At 39.5% G+C, this 16,584-nt stretch overlaps 1 protein-coding gene across 1 annotated transcript in view; it reads left to right on the top strand.

The window, feature by feature from the left end:
- The window catches only part of ARHGEF12 (Rho guanine nucleotide exchange factor 12), a 151,763-nt gene that overhangs the window by 117,616 nt on the left and 17,563 nt on the right, over window positions 1–16,584 (top strand). The window contains exons 23-33 of the mRNA XM_060179899.1: window positions 811–1,026; window positions 2,857–2,989; window positions 3,253–3,288; window positions 3,823–3,977; window positions 5,079–5,225; window positions 6,261–6,346; window positions 8,814–8,939; window positions 11,938–12,052; window positions 12,740–12,840; window positions 14,643–14,720; window positions 16,118–16,193. Of these exons, the coding sequence (XP_060035882.1) occupies window positions 811–1,026; window positions 2,857–2,989; window positions 3,253–3,288; window positions 3,823–3,977; window positions 5,079–5,225; window positions 6,261–6,346; window positions 8,814–8,939; window positions 11,938–12,052; window positions 12,740–12,840; window positions 14,643–14,720; window positions 16,118–16,193 (1,269 nt within the window). The remainder of the gene's footprint in view (window positions 1–810; window positions 1,027–2,856; window positions 2,990–3,252; window positions 3,289–3,822; window positions 3,978–5,078; window positions 5,226–6,260; window positions 6,347–8,813; window positions 8,940–11,937; window positions 12,053–12,739; window positions 12,841–14,642; window positions 14,721–16,117; window positions 16,194–16,584) is intronic.

Genomic DNA, 16,584 nt, shown 5'->3' with positions numbered 1-16,584 from the left:
CCAAGCCCCAGCAGTAACCCTGGAGGCAATAAAAGGAAAGAAGATATTGGCATGGTTTGAGCGAGGTAGTATTGTGGCTGTGACATCAAATGTGCCATACAGTAGAGAAGCCAAATGCCAGTCATGCTCCTTGTTGAGAAACACTGAGAAGATGCAGGAACAATTTAGAGAGGTGGTTGAGGAGATGGAACATTTATTGTATAAATGCTGACTGCGACTTCCAAGGGACAAAGAAGAACTTTAGGATTAGGAATGTGGGGTGGGTGACAACATGCAGTGTTATGGGGAAGATGACCTGAGAGCCTTTAGCCTCTGTTGCTGGTTGAACAGGGGTAGTGATCAGGAGCGTGGTTATCTGCATGGTCTCTGGGACTTCTGTGATGCTGAAGTTGTGAATATTGGGGAGTAGCAGGCCCAAGCTAGTAGAGAACTCACAGAATGAAACCGGCTCCTCTTTCCTTTTACAAGTGAATAAATGCATCTCCACACGTGTCTAATTCTGTCGCTCCCAATGTCTTCCTCCCCATCCAGCATTGCTCTCATCTCCTCCTCTCGTAGCTCTCTCCTTCCTTTTCTCTCCCTCATCTTCTTCCATTTCTCCTTTCTTCCTCTTCAGTGTTTCTTCTTCCTTTCCTAGGTATGTCTATCTCTTCATTCCTCACTGCATGTAATAAATCACCTTATGCTTTTCTTTTTTTTCTTTTTATTTACTTTATACTTCTTTAGTCCCCAGGCATTTCCAGACCCTGCGTATCATCTTTGTTAAAGCTTTTCTTCTACACAGAATATTAACCGTTGCCTTCTGTTCAGTTGGCAGAGCCATGGAGCTACAGCAGAAGCAGCGCTACCCTAAGCACTTATCCACACCATTATCTGTGAGTCCAGAGCCCCAGGACTCTGCTAAGTTCCGCCAGGGTGGACCAGCAAGTGAAGGAGCAGACATTGGATACCTGCCAGCCAATTCCATGTCCTCCTTGGCTTCAGGGGCTACTCTCTCCCAGGAAGGAGGGAAAGAGAATGATACAGGTGAGTTGGTGGTGTAGTTCACCTTTAAGTATCAAGGAGTTAGAGCACGCTGAGAAATAGTGGCAAGTTATGCTCATGGAAATTGAGTCCCTGCTTACTTACTTTATTTATTTATTTTATAAAGATTTTATTTGTTAATGAGAAAGATAGGAGAGAGAGAGAAAGAACCAGACATCACTCTGGTACATGTGCTATCGGGGATTGAACTCAGGACCTCATGCTTAAGAATCTAGTGCCTTAGCCACTGTGCCACCTCCTGGACCACAAGTCCATGCATACTTTAGATTCAGCATTTTAATATTCTCTAACCAATGACAAATATGTGTTGAATGATAATTTTGAGTTCTCATCCATTCAGAATTTGTGTGTGTGTGTGTGTGTGTGTGTGTGTGTGTGTGTGTGTGTGTGTGTGTGTGTGTGTGTATGCTCTGTCCCGCATTGGCTTTGGACCAGTTGTTTCTATATAATAATTACATGTACATCTTCATCCCATCCAGCTTAGCCTTATGGGGAGATTGTCCGATATGTAAAAGCATTAAATTGTGCTCAGTTCAATAAAGGGGCAGGAAAGAAACGGAGTGTTGACATATATGACCAGTAGTTGGAAACAGATTGGGCTGGCTCATCTAAAGATGTTAAAACTCTGAGATATTAGAAATTTGCCTTTTAAAAAATTAAAAAGGGTATTATTTGTTAATTTATTAGATAGAGATGGAGAAAGAAGAAAGGAGGAAATAGAAAAGAGCCTCCTGCAGGTGGGGGCTGGTGTCTTCAACCCAGGTCCTTGAGCACTGTGACATGTGCACTCAACCAGGTGTGCTACTTCCAAGCCCCTAAAAAAAGATTTATTAGTTAATGAAAGAACCAGAAAGTCACTCTAGCACGTGCAATGCTATGGCTTTAACTTAGGATCTGATGCTTGGCAGTCTGACATTTTATCCACTGGATCACTTCCTGGGCCTGCTAGAGATTACTTTTAAATACCCAGGGGAAGCCAACTGAGAAGCTCAAGATGCTGGAGGTAGACTATAACCAACATAACAAAGGTTTAAGCTGTAGATGAAATGCAGGATATTGTAAAGGGTAAAGTTATCACTGTGAATGAGTGTTTAGTGAGAAAGGCAAGAGGCTTTTTAAGAAAGAATAGGTTTCTCTAAGCTGGGAGAATAGGTAGTTTTAGTTAGAAGTCTCATGAGAAAGTGCTCAGAGGAGGATATACATACTAACCCAGAAATGGTAAATCAAGACAAGGAAGCATGAGATTGCTTTTTGGAGTTGGATCACCACAATAAATATACTTAAGACCTTATCAAAGGTTGTACTAGGAAGAGACAAGGGTAAAATGGGTAAAATAAGAAACGGCTTCTCCAGTTACGAAGCCAGACCTCCCACCTTGTGCACCCCACAATGACCCTGGGTCCATGCTCCCAGAGGGACAGAGAGTAGGGAAGCTACCGGGGGAGGGGGTGGGATGTGGGATACGGAGTCCTGGTGGTGGGAATTGTGTGGAGTTGTACCCCTCTTATCCTATGGTTCTGTCAATGTTTCCTTTTTATAAATAAATGAAAAAAATAATAGGAAAAGAAACTGCTTCTCATCACATGCTGATATGTCATGTTTTAAAATCTTTTTTTTCCTGCTTAAATGTTTATATCCTGCATTTGAAATTTTTATATGTTGGATTTTTGTCCAGTCTGCAGTTATTTAAATAAGAATTGTCTCTAGGTTGAAGCTCTTTGGGAGACTAGTTTGGTTTTGTGTTAAGTATTAATACTATCTTTAGCATCTTGACTGCTGGTTTTTTTGTTTTTTTTTTTTCCCCCTCTGTAGGATCAAAGCAAGTTGGAGAGGCACCAGCATCTGGAGACTCCTTAGATGGTGCACCTCGTACATCCAATACTTACTTTGATTTCCCAGCTCCTCCATTAGATCAAGTGCAGGAGGAGGAAAGTGAAGTGGAAAGGTAACCTAGTGATATAGTGACATGATAGGGTGGACTTTGCTTAAGGGTTGTGGTTGCTTTAGCTGCCTGATATTTTTTTTGCGAGTGGAGAGTAACTGAACTTACAGTGCCTATTAGATTGGAGCTAACTTTTTTTTTCCTAATAATCACTACCCAGAAGAATTATCAGCTAATGTGATTTAACCTAGTTTTGAACAGAAAAAATTGGCATAATTTTTTGTTTATCATTTTATCTTCATGTTGATTATTCTCCGTTACTTTAGGGTAGCTGAACATGGAACACCAAAGCCCTTTCGAAAGTAAGTAATCCTGAAGTTGTTTTCAGTAGAGGCATCTTTTAAGAAATATAACTTTGGGCCCAAGAAATACTTCACTTTGATAGTGTGCTGCTTTGCCTTGTGTGTGAACCAGGTTTGAACACTACCCTTCACTTCTGTCTTTTTTTGGTGGTGGTGTTACCAAGGCACTGTTCAGGTCTGGTGGTACAGGGGATTGAACCTGAGACTTTGGAGCTTCAGGCATGAGAATCCGTTTGCATAACCATTATGCTGTCTACCCTCTGCCCCTACCCTTCGCTTTTGTAGTATGCCTCTCTCTCTCTCTCTCTCTTTCTCTGTCATATGTATTTTTAACCTTCAGTTCTTATTTTTTAGGGCAAAGAAAGCTGTTTATTAATGCATATAAGCCATTTGTAGGGGATGCTGATAGTGCAGGTTCTTTTCCAAGCAGTACTTTGAAAATCTGCGTGTTTTAATATAAATACTTGGATTGTTTCCCATCATATGCCCACCTGACACCCTCAGATAGAATTCATTATTTTTTTTCTTCATTAGATTTGACAGCTTAGCCTTTGGAGAAAGTCAAAGCGAGGATGAACAGTTTGAAAATGACTTAGAGACGGACCCACCCAACTGGCAACAGCTTGTTAGTCGAGAAGTGTTAATGGGACTAAAGCCTTGTGAGATCAAAAGACAGGAAGTAATTAATGGTGAGTTGAATCAGTTTTTGTTGTAGTTAACCTATGTGGAGCTTTATTAAAGTAAAGCAAAGTCCCTGAGTCTTGTGGTATACTTAAAGGTAGTTGCCTACCTTTTGTTTTAAATAAAGTTGAAATTAAGCTAGATAGACGACCTTTGAATTTTCCATCACAAAAAGTAAAAAATTTTGTACCTTTAGAATTTTAAAAAGAAAAGTTGAGAGGCCCAGGCGGTGTTACATCTGGTTAAGCACATACATTACAGCCCACAAAGATCCAGGCTCAAATCCCTGGTCCCCACCTGCAGGGAGAAAGCTTCACAAGTGGCGTAGCAGGGCTGCAGGTGTCTCTCTGTCTCTCTCCCTCTCTTTCTCCCCCTCATTTTCTCTCTGTCTCTATCCAATAATAAATAAATGAAAAGGTGGTTAGACTCTAGGATATACCATTCATAGCATTATAGATTTTTTAAAAATGGAAACATCATAAAAAGTCATTACATTTGCTCCATCTTTTTACTTTCAAGCAAAATAATTTTATTTCCAGATTATAAATGATGTAGCTAAAGTTCAGAGTGCTTGGCTCAGTTACTTAAGATCTTACAGTTGATAGGGTGAAAAGTAAGATCCAGGTCTCCCTTTGAAGCTAGTATAGTGTAGTACAGTGCTTCTGTTTTGCCCTACTGTGTATACAATAAAAAGGGTGGTGTGATCCCTGCTGTTTTGGGGATGTGATGTGAATCAGTAACCTTCCTGTCTCAGAAGTGAAGACTAAGACATAAATTAAACAACCAAGAGTACTGTTTATTTCTGGAGTACTTTCAGTTTAAAGGCTTTATGTTATTTACAGCTTTGTAATGTTATATAGCTGCACTTGCTGGGTGACTTGAGATGCACAATTAAGACTGAAGTTAAAAAAACAGAATTCTTATTTTTTACTTGTGAGTCTTCAACTTTTAGGACCAGTAGTAGAACCAGTCATGGAATCAAGAAAGTCACTTGAGATGTTGCATCCTTCCTGAAGACAATTACTGCTAATGAATGCCAACTAGGGCCTATGCTCTATCCTTGGGATTATTTTAGTTAAGATCAATTTGGCATTTCCTTTTCTGTTTAGAATTGTTCTACACTGAAAGAGCTCACGTTCGAACACTGAAGGTTCTTGACCAAGTGTTCTATCAGCGAGTGTCCAGAGAAGGGATTTTGTCACCTTCAGAGCTACGGAGAATTTTCTCAAACTTGGAAGATATTCTTCAACTTCACAGTAAGAAGAATTTGACTCTGGTCTTTGTCCCTAACATTTCCTTAACAGTAGTATTTTTGAATCAATCTACATAGCATTCCTAAATCTGTGTGATTGTTAGTGAGCATGCTGCTCACATAGAGAGATGGTTGGATCTTTGAGCTCCACTCCACTCCCCACCTCCTGCCTTTTACACACACACAGTGTTGTTAGTGCGAGACTCAGTTTAAAGTCAGTGTCTAAGATGAAAAGCAGTCAAATTTAGACTAGAAAGTTTCCTTTTATTTCTTAGACATTATAGTATGCTTCTGAAAACATACACCTCATAATTATGCTGTGTTTAAGAGCGTATCTTATACGTAGTAGTGTGCACTAAATACATAATCTCACGGAAACATGACTTTGAGAAGGTAAGCAAGCTACTTCCTGTTTATTTGTTTGCCAGTAACTCATCTTGTTGGCTTTCCCTCTTGGACTTGTGCTTATATAGACCGTATCCATTCCTCTCACAGACTCGTGCTTATATAGATAGTATCAGTTCCTCTTTTTGTAAGTCACCATTTCACTGTAACTCTTAGTTCTCAGTCTTCCTGTCACCAAAACTGCCATCATTACCTGCAAACATATGCACATCAAATTGATGGCTTTTCTTTGTGACTAATCTTAGGTTTCATCAGTACATGATAACAGCTTCAGGCTTGATTACATCTATTGCCTGTGAACATTGACATTTTGAGAGGAACAGTGGATAGAATCAGAATCACCTGTACCATTTAAGTTTTGATGAGCATAGTTACAGATCTTGAATCTAAATGTATATTTGATGCACCTGCACTGTATGTACTGCGTTAGTTTCCATACCTCTCTATGATTTGGCATCCGCTTTTTAGATAGAGCTCACACATGTCTAAATGTGTCAGAATTGCACTCAGATCTATCTTTAAGGAAAGTAACAGCAATGCTACTACTATGCATTCTGGTTTTGACAGTGCTGTTTCCTGCTCCCACCAGTAACTCAGCATGGAATGATTACATACTTTGTTCTTTTCTCTCTAGTTGGATTGAATGAGCAAATGAAAGCTGTTCGAAAGAGAAATGAAACCTCTGTTATAGATCAGATTGGAGAGGATTTGCTGACCTGGGTAAGGAAATCTGCTGTTTCATTTTGGATACTTATAGGTAAGATTCATGGTTGAGTCAATAACTTTCCCATTTTGTAAGGCTAGTTATAAAGAAGGTGTTCAGAGTATGAATTCTCTTGACTAGTGTCTGTTACAAAATACTCAACCTAAGCTTTTCATAGCAGATACTGCCAGGAACCTAACCCAACAGTAGTTCTCTTCTTAGCCACTTGACTTCTGGAACAGGGTCAGAATCATAAGCCCTCTTCATTTTGCACTTACTGAACTTACTAATGTATTTTCTCCCTAGATCCAGTCTGGCATTTTTAAAAATTTTAGTTCTGTTTATTTATTTGGTTCCCCAGTGCATTAATTTTTCCTATTTATTTGATTAATAGTGGATTACAAGATTGTAAGATGACAATAACTACACAAACCTACCACAGGGTGAAATAAAGTGCAGAACTGTTTGCAGGGTAGAACCCAAAATGTATTTATTTATTTGCCATGTGGGTTATTGCTAGGGCTTGTTGCCAGCACTACGACCCACCAATCCTAGTGGCCTTTTTGCTCCTCTCTCCTTTTTTTTCTTCCCCTCCCTTCTTTGATAGAACAGAGAGAAATTGAGAGAGGGAGGGGAGATAGAGGATTGAGAGGGAGGGAGAAAAATAGACGTCCACAGAGCTGCTTCACCACTTGTGAAGCATCCCTCCTGCAGGTGGGGAGTGTGGTCTTGAACCTGAGTCCTTCTGCAATGTAATGTGTGTGCTCAACCCAGTGCACCACCACCTGGCCCCCAAAATGTATTTTAGATTATGCAAAAGGAAATCTGTTTGTGACCAATATAATATGACCATAGAAAGCTGAAAAAAGAATGGGTTAACCAACTTGGTCAATAACTGTTAAGTTTAATTTATAGAGAAGTACTGTCCAAGAATACTAAAACAAGTACTTACAAAACTGCTGTAAAATGACCTGCCAATGCCCATGTCCAGCAGAGAAGCAATTCCAGAAGCCAGACCTTCCACCTTCTGCACCCAATAATGATCCGTGCTTCCAGAGGGAGAAAGAGTAGGAAAGCTTGCAATGGGAGGGGTGGGATACGGAACGTTGCTGGTGGGGATTGTGTGGAATTGTACCCCTCTTATCCTTTGGTCTTGTTGCTCATTAGTAAATCAATTAAAAAAAAGAATAATGAAAATAAATAAAACTACTGTAAAGTGACTTGAAGTTGAGAATATATTTTTCCTAAGACATATGTTAGCATTTGCATTCCGAAAATGCTGCCAGTGCCATCTTGTATTAATACTAAGTGTCATATTTATGCATAGAGGACGAATTCAAAATGGAGCAACCCATTAAAATAGCACTGTGTGGTTTTACACAGTTGAAGAAAACAGCATGCTATATTTATCTATGGATGCAGTACAAATGAATTTTTTAATAAACATTTCACAAACTCTTGGAAATTTTATGTCAAATAGAAGGATTTTGTGAAAAACTTTAAAATTAGTTTTAATTTAATTAACTGATTTTTACGAGAGCATGGATCAGCTCTGGCTTATAATGGTGTGGGGGATTGAACCTGGGGCATTGGAGCTTTGGGAATGAAAGTCTCTTTACATAACCATTATGCTTTCTCCCCCACCCCTGAAAAGCTTTTATATAACCCATATAGAAGTTCTTGTAAAGATGGTTAAGATAATTTATCTGTATTCAGGGATATCTACTATATCAGAGTTTAATCCCAGTCATCACGTATGGCAGAAGAAAGCTGTGGTTCTTGCTCTCCCTCTTACCCTATCCCTCATATTAACAAATGAGTAAATAAATGTTAAATATGAATATTATGACTGAAGCACTTGTTAGGTGTTCTTCCAGAAAAAAATAAAATTGTGACATACACACACCTACGTTTGTAAATTGAAACTAAATAAAAAAATATTATTTTTAGCAGGTAAGTTACATAGGCTCCTGAGTTTCCTCCAAGAAAAGATTTAAGGCATGACTTAACCTATTCTTTGCACAGGAGAAGCAGCAGTGATATAATTTTGTTGCCATCCAGAAAAGTTATAACCTACTCTGATTTCATAGTAAGAAAGAGGGCTCAAATCCCTGGAGCTATAAGAGAGTGATTCTTTGTGAAGACATCACATTCTAAGAAAATGAAATTTTAATCCTTGTCTTTAAACTTGTGTGTCTCATACTCCCCAAATACTAGTCTTTCTATCAGATCTAGAAGTGGTGTAGACTGAAAAGATGTGGCAGGCTGTGAGCAGGGAAATATTGCAATGCAAGTCATAAAGGTCTGTCAGGGTCAGACCTTAGTAATGGAGAAACATAAAATAGCTAAGTTGCCTTCTCTTTCTCCTTACTGGGGAGTACTCAGTTCGAATGTCAGGAGGGTTGTGTCTGTCACTCACTTTGACTGTCCTTGTGTAAGCTAAGTATCCCATTCTCTATTGTATTCTTTGCATTCCTGGCACAGTTCAGTGGACCAGGAGAGGAGAAGTTGAAACATGCTGCTGCTACTTTTTGCAGTAACCAACCTTTTGCCCTGGAAATGATCAAGTCTCGTCAGAAAAAGGATTCTCGATTCCAGACTTTTGTGCAAGTGAGTTGAGTGAGTCATGTTCAGAAAAAAAAAAAAAGTAATTATTAAGTTCAATGGTAAAATCAACTCTGGGGGATTCTGAGACTATTTTTTCCAAGTATTATATCTATAATGACATTTAACAAACAATATATTATCTCTTAAACCACAAGAGGGCATAAAATGCTGTTGGAATATGGTATAATGGAGAATATATGGTCTGTGAGGAGGCGCAGTGGATAAAGCATTGGACTCTCAAGCTATGAGGTCCCAAGTTCAATCCCCGGCAGCACATGTACCAGAGTGATGTCTGGTTCTTTCTCTCTTTCTCCTCCTGTCCCTCTCATTAATAAATAAATAAAAGGGAGTCAGGCGGTAGCGCAGTGGGTTAAGCACAGGTGGCGCAAAGGGCAAGGACCGGTATAAGGATCCTGGTTCGAGCCCCCGGCTCCCCACCTGCAGGGGAGTCGCTTCACAGGCGGTAAAGCAGGTCTGCAGGTGTCTGTCTTTCTCTCCCCTCCCTGTCTTCCCCTCCTCTCTCCATTTCTCTCTGTCCTATCCAACAATGATGACATCAATAACAACAATAATAACTACAACGACAATAAAAAACAAGGGCAACAAAAGGAAAATAAATAAATAAAATATTTAAAAAGAGAGAATATGTGTCATGATTAAAATATTTGACAGAAATCCACATTGCCATGGAGATACTTTGTTTATACGGATTATATGTACCCTGTGAGATAATTTAAAATATTCGTAGAGTATGTATACTGTGACAGTTTCACAACAGAGAATGGGCTTAGAACCAACCCATGGAGAAGGGTAGCTAACAGCAGTCATACAGACTGGGGTATATATGTGTGTGTGGTTCACCAGCAGTAACTTCACTCCACAGGCATATCTGGTTCTTACCTGATTTTTGAAAGTGAAGTTTTATTAGAAAATAGCATATTGGTTTTTCAGTTGCTGTATAATTATCACAAATAATAGCAATTTAAAACAATGCAGAGTTATTATAGCATGGATTTGTGATTTAGTAGTACAGATAGAGTGTATCTAGGCCTTCTCTTTATTCTTCCACCGGACTGAAGTCACAGTGTCCATTGGAGTTGCTGTTTTCTTTTTTTTTTCCTTTTTATTATTAATTTATTTTCCCTTTTGTTGCCCTTGGTTTTTTTTTTTTTTTTTAATGTTGTTGTAGCTATTATTGTTGTTGTCGTTGTTGTTAGATAGGACAGAGAGAAATGGAGAGAGGAGAGGAAGACAGAAAGGGAGAGAGAAAGATAGACACCTGCAGACCTGCCTCACCGCCTGTGTGAAGCGACTCCCCTGAGGTGAGAAGCTGGAGGCTAGAACGGGGATCCATTACACCAGTCCTTGTGCTTTGTACTTAACCCGCTGCGCGACCGCCTGACTCTCTGGAGTTGTGTTCTCATCTGAGCCTTAGTGGCCTCTTCTCAGCTCAGTAATTGTTAACAGCCTTTATTTTCCTGTAAACACATAACTGAGACCCTTGTCTCTGTGCTGCTCTTGGCTCTGGACTGCTTTTAGGCACCTACAGAATGTTCTTATCTCTTTGTCTTGTAGTTCCTTTTGCTTTCTTCAGGCCACTGGGAAGACATCTCCTTGGTTTTTTGTTTTATCTTGTTTTTGTTTTTGTTTTAGGCTTCTCTGATTTACTCATTTTCTCCTACCACAATTTTTTTTTAACAAAAATTATTTATTTGCTAGGACAGAAAGGAAGTGCTGTTGTGTGACTGTTGTATGTCTTCATGCAATGACCAGCACTGTGATACTGTAGATACTTCTCTATGTATGTTGTATGTTACATTGTTATAGTCCTTATAGGACGTCCAACAATAATGACTACAACAATAAAATAACAAGGGCAACAAAAGGGAATAAATAAATATTAAGAACATATAATTAGGGAGTTGGGCGGTAGTGCAGCAGGTTAAAGTGCATGTGGCACAAAGTGCAAGGACCCGTGCAAGGATCTTGGTTACAGCCCCCCGGCTCTCCACCTGCAGGGGTGTCGCCTCACAGGTGGTGAAGCAGGTCTACAGGTGTCTATCTTTCTCTCTTCTTCTCTGTCTTCCCCTCCTCTCTCCATTTCTCTCTGTCCTATCCAGCAACGATGACACCAATAATACCTACAACAATAAAAAACAAGGGCAACAAAAGGGAATAAATAAATACGTTTTTTTAAAAAAGAAAATATAATTAGGGGCCAGGCAGTGGTGCGCCTGATTTAGTGCACATGTCACAATGCACAAGGACCCAGGTTCAAGCCTCTGGTCCCCACCTTTAGGAGGAAAGCTTAGCGAGTGGTGAAGCCAGGGCTGCAGGTGTCTCTTTCTCTTTTTTTTAAATATTTATTTATTCCCTTTTGTTGCCCTTATTATTTTATTGTTGTAGTCATTATTGTTGTCATTGTTGTTGACAGAGAGAAATGGAGAGAGGAGAGGAAGACAAAGGGTGAGAGAAAGATAGACACCTGCAACCTGCTTCTCTGCCTGTGAAGCGACTCCCCTGCAGGTGGGGAGCCAGGGGCTCGAACCGGGATCCTTCCGCCGGTCCTTGTGCTTTACGCCATATGCGCTTAACCCACTGCGCTACCGCCCAACTCCCCTTTCTTTCTCTCTAACCCCCCCCCCAATTTCTGGCTATCTCTATTCAATAAATAAAGATAATAATAATAAAAATAAAATATAACTAGATCTTCTGAATCTGTAAAGATGAAAACTATTACCATAGGAATGAAATTCTTAGAGTTGATTATGGTGTTCTCATCCTTTGCTTATTCTGATAACGAAGAAACCACTAGTTTAATGATACGCCTCCCCTCCTCCATCCTGCCTAAAGGCATGAAGGAAGTGCTGTGTGGCTGTTGTGTGTCTTCATGCAATGACCAGCACTGTGATACTGTAGATACTTCTCTATGTATGTTGTATGTTACATTGTTATAGTCCTTATAGGACGTCCAAGTTCATGCATTTCATTTTCATTTTAGGATGCTGAGAGCAATCCACTGTGTCGCCGCCTGCAGCTGAAAGATATCATTCCCACCCAAATGCAGAGACTAACAAAATATCCTCTCTTATTGGATAATATTGCCAAATACACAGGTACAGCATTTTCACTAAAATAGAAACCTGTGCCTGTCAGATAATCTTTCAATAGCCTCTTGCTGTCTGAAAGTTAAATTTCCAGATAGTATGACAGAAAATTCTAGAAAGTTTCCTTCTAGTTGTCTTGACGCTATTTGATTTCATATAATTCATTAATACCTCTGGCACACAGGGCGGCTTAGCAAACTGTGGGCCAGGGGCCAAGTCTAGTTCATCACTTGTTTTTATATTTTTACTTTATTATTTTTACTGCTGCACTGCTCAGCCCTCATGGTGCTCATGAGCCCTCATGCTCAGCCTTGTGCTGGTGCTGGGGATTGAACCTGAGACTTCAGAACATCTGGCATGAGAGTCTTTTTGCAGAACCATTATCTCCTCTGCCCAGCCCTCATGACCTGTTTTTCTATAAAAAAATGTGTCCCGGCTTTTCGGACAACCTGGTATTTCACCAGCCTAAACATTAGTATTTATATTCTTATACACTATATACACTGGCATAAGAGATCTTACCCATTCACAGACCCCCTCATTGAGATCCTGCCATTGGTACTGGTGTGGCACAAAAACATTCAAGGTAATAGTGTTCTTTTAACTGCTGTGAGGAGGCGACAGTGCATAGACACGTAGACACATTGCTTTCCTGTTTTCCTCCGTTTCACATGTGGATGTCTTCCCCATGTTTAGAATGGCCGACTGAAAGGGAGAAAGTGAAGAAAGCTGCAGACCACTGCCGCCAGATCTTAAATTATGTGAATCAGGCTGTTAAGGAAGCAGAAAACAAACAGGTAAGAAAAGCAAGGCAGGAAGGTCAAAGGCTAACACGGTGAGAGTGAGAGCTTCATATTGGTATAGCCTGGAGTCTGTGAAGTAATAATTTAAGCTGCCATTACATAATTGAAGGGCGGGGGAGTTGTTAGCTCCTTATATAGCTGGTGGGTCTAGATTAGTTTGTGATGGAACCTCAGAGTTGTATTTGACTCTTCTCAGCATCTCTTAACTGCTTAGTTGCTCGTGCATTCATCTGTTCATTAAGCAGGTATTTGTAGAACATCTGTGATGAGCATTGGCGACAGTGGTTAAGAAAATGAGTACAGGGAGTCGGGTGATAGAGCAGTGGGATGAGCGCACGCGGCGCAAAGCGCAAGGACCGGACCGGCATAAGGATCTAGGTTCGAGCCCCTGGCTCCCCACCTACAGTGGAGTCGCTCCACAGATGGTGAAGCAGGTCTGCAGGTTTCTATCTTTCTCTCCTCTCTCTCTGCCTTGCCCATCTCTCCATTTCTCTCTGTTCTATCCAACAATGACATCAATAACAACAATAACCACAACAGCAGTAAAACAAGGGCAACAAAAGGGAATAAATAAATATTTTAAAAAAAGAAAGAAAATGAGTACAGAGCCAGGGAGATTGCTCAGCGTGGTAGAGCATTGGATTTTAGTGCCTGAGGCCTCAGAAGCCCCAGGTTTAGTCCCCACACTGTCAGGTGCTGGAGCTGAGCAGCGTTATGCTCTCGCCTTTCTCTCATAAAACAAAGTTTTGAAAAGGGAACATGAGTTCAGTAATCACATACTGCTTATTTCTACCAGTACATACACTCATTAAACAGATTGTAGGAACAGTATTTTGCACCAGCTGCTACAAAGGGCAATTTTAGGATGTTAGGCATGTATAATGGTTGCCAGGGGCCCTGGTTCAAGCTCCCGTCCCCCATCTGCAGGGGCGGCATTCCATTAGCAGTGACGTGGGTCTGCAGGTGTCTCTCTCCCTCCTCAGTCTCTCTCTGTCTTGTCCAATAAAAAACAGAAAAGAGGGAAAAAGAGAAAGAAAGAAAGAAATGCCACTGGGAACAGTGGATTTGTAGTGTTGGCACTGAGACCCAGCCATAATCCTGGTGGCAGAAAAAAGAATGACACATACTGCTCGTATTAATTTTCAGAGAACTGCTTGAAGGAGGAAGCAGGTAGATGAAGGAACTTAGTGGTTTTTTTTTTTTTTTTTAATATTATAGCCATTAAAATATTACATGGCTTGTACACAAGCTCATGTGGATTGTTTCCCTGGATGCAGCAGTGCATGATGTGAACTGTCACCTCACACACATGCACTCGGCTGTGTGGGATGAGATGCACATCAGTATAATCTATTACCATTAAAATGAGGGAGACACCTGCGACTTTATCATTCTGGTATCTTTTTAAAAAGGATATGTACATAGACTTCTTTAAAGAAATCTGAGGATGGGGAGATTGGGATAAGTTTGGAGGGAGAATTTTATTCTGCAGCCTGTTACCTGCTCAATTTTGTACAATATATGTGATTCACATAGTCAGAAAGTAAATGCAGGTTAGTGAGAGGCCAGTGAGCTTGAAAAGTAGAGGGGAAAAAAGTGGGAGAAAAATTAGGAGAATGATCTCACTAAAGCCGAGGAAAGTGGGACTATTTTAAGAAAGCGTACACTGTCAGATGTGTCAGCTGTTACAGAGAGCTTACTATAATGTGGTAAAAAAAAAGATGTCCATTTGATTAGGAACAGGGAGGTCACTGATATGCAGGGCAGTAACTGGCTCCATCCCGTCTCATTTGCAGCGCTTAGAAGACTATCAGCGTCGCCTTGATACCTCCAATCTGAAGTTGTCAGAATATCCAAATGTTGAAGAGCTCAGGGTAAGAGATGGTCTCATCAAATTAAAAAAAATAAAATTTACTAAAAACTTGGCAAGTGATTAACATCTCATTGGGAACATGCATCAGCTGAAAGAGTTCTTGTGTCTTTGATCATCTATATTTGTGAAGATATCTCTAGTTGTTCATAGAGGAATATTTTGTGTGAGACTATCTATGACAGGAATTCCCAGGAGAAAAATATTCCCAAATATTTTTATATTTGGTGTTAAATTTGTATTCTGCAGTTTGGAATAGTTAGGACTATTGACTACAGAAAATTCCCAGGTTAGCAAATAAAGCAAGATGACATAATCCATTCCCTATGAAGTTCTTAGCAGTCTAAAGTTGAAACCATTATAGATAGGGATGATGATAATACTCTCAGTGATTGATTCACTGATTGCCACTTTGGTATATAGACTTTTGTATTAAGAAACAATGAAGGATTCTTTTTGCTTTATTTTTTAAAAATAAATTTTATTTGCTTTTTATTTTAATGAGAGAAATAACAGAAAGATGGAACCAGACGGATATACACCCATATACACTGCTCAACTCTGGCTTGTGGTGGTGAGGGAAATGGAATCTGGACCTTGGAGCCTTAGGCATGAAAGTTTGTTTTTGCATAACCACTAGGCTATCTCCCCAAGTCAGACACTCCCATCCCTTTCTTCCTAAAGATTTTTTTAGCCTTTCTTGTTCTGCTTCACTGGGTAATTGCTTTGGCTATTATCAATGCTTTGATATCTGTTAAAACAGCCTCTGTGTGAAAAGCTAATATGCTTATATCCCCTTCACTTGTAGAGGGACAGATTTTTCTAAAGTTGCATGTAGAAAAAGATGATTCTGTGATCCAGGAGGTTGCACAGAGGATGAAAGCACTGGATTCTCAAGCCTGAGGAGCTGAGTTTGATCCCCAGTGTTGCATGTGCCAGGGTGATGCTCTAGTCTCCCTCCGTCCCCCACTCCTCCTGCATAAATAATTTTTAAAAGATGATTCTTTTATTACATTGTTAAAATTTAGAGCAAGCAGGATTTTCATGAGTGCTGTCATTTAAATTTTTCTTTGGAATCACAGCATTGGAATTTAGAGATTAAATTGTGCTTCATGAAGCCTGTCTAGTCATTCATGGAGAAGTTAAAGAAAGGGCTGAGACTCTAGCAGCTTCATTTTTATTACTTACTTATTTAGAATAAGGCTTGGAAGACTATGCTCCTGAATGAGTCTTTGTTTTTGTTTTTCTTTTAAAATATTAGACAACTTAATTTAAGTTGGACTTTATCCTTTTTAGTAGCTGAGAGATATAATGACAGTGAGTATAAGTGGTATATTTGATATTAAGATGTTCTTAAAAAGTGGAAATAATTTGTGTGTGATTTTTTTTTTATTTTGTCAGAATTTGGATTTAACAAAAAGGAAGATGATTCATGAAGGACCATTAGTTTGGAAAGTAAACAGAGATAAAACTATTGGTAAGTCTGTCCGTTTGGGGGAGAGTTGAGCAAGGAGAATTTCTTACATCTGAGACAAGAGATAATTTTCTTTAAAGGGAGGGTTATTTATAGCAGGTAACCATGCTACTTTCTGTTATTATGCTTTTACTGAAGAGTTGTTTATGTTCTTTCTTTCTTTATATTTAAAATGTTAAATATTCATGTAGGGACTGAGCAAAGGACATTGTCATAATATACTCCTATGTCCATCTTTTTCAGATACTAGTGAGTCTGAGCTTTCTTTAGACTACTACATCTCAAAATGTCGATAACAAAAAAAATTCATTATTATTATTTTATGAGTCCTGCACTGACACTTTGGTAGAATACAGTAAGAATGAAATTTAAAAGGACATTATTTCAATTTCCT

This window comes from Erinaceus europaeus, chromosome 20 (genome assembly GCF_950295315.1).
Source record: "Erinaceus europaeus chromosome 20, mEriEur2.1, whole genome shotgun sequence".
NCBI classification, from domain to species: Eukaryota; Metazoa; Chordata; class Mammalia; order Eulipotyphla; family Erinaceidae; genus Erinaceus; species Erinaceus europaeus.
This window is presented reverse-complemented; position numbering and strand designations above follow the sequence as displayed.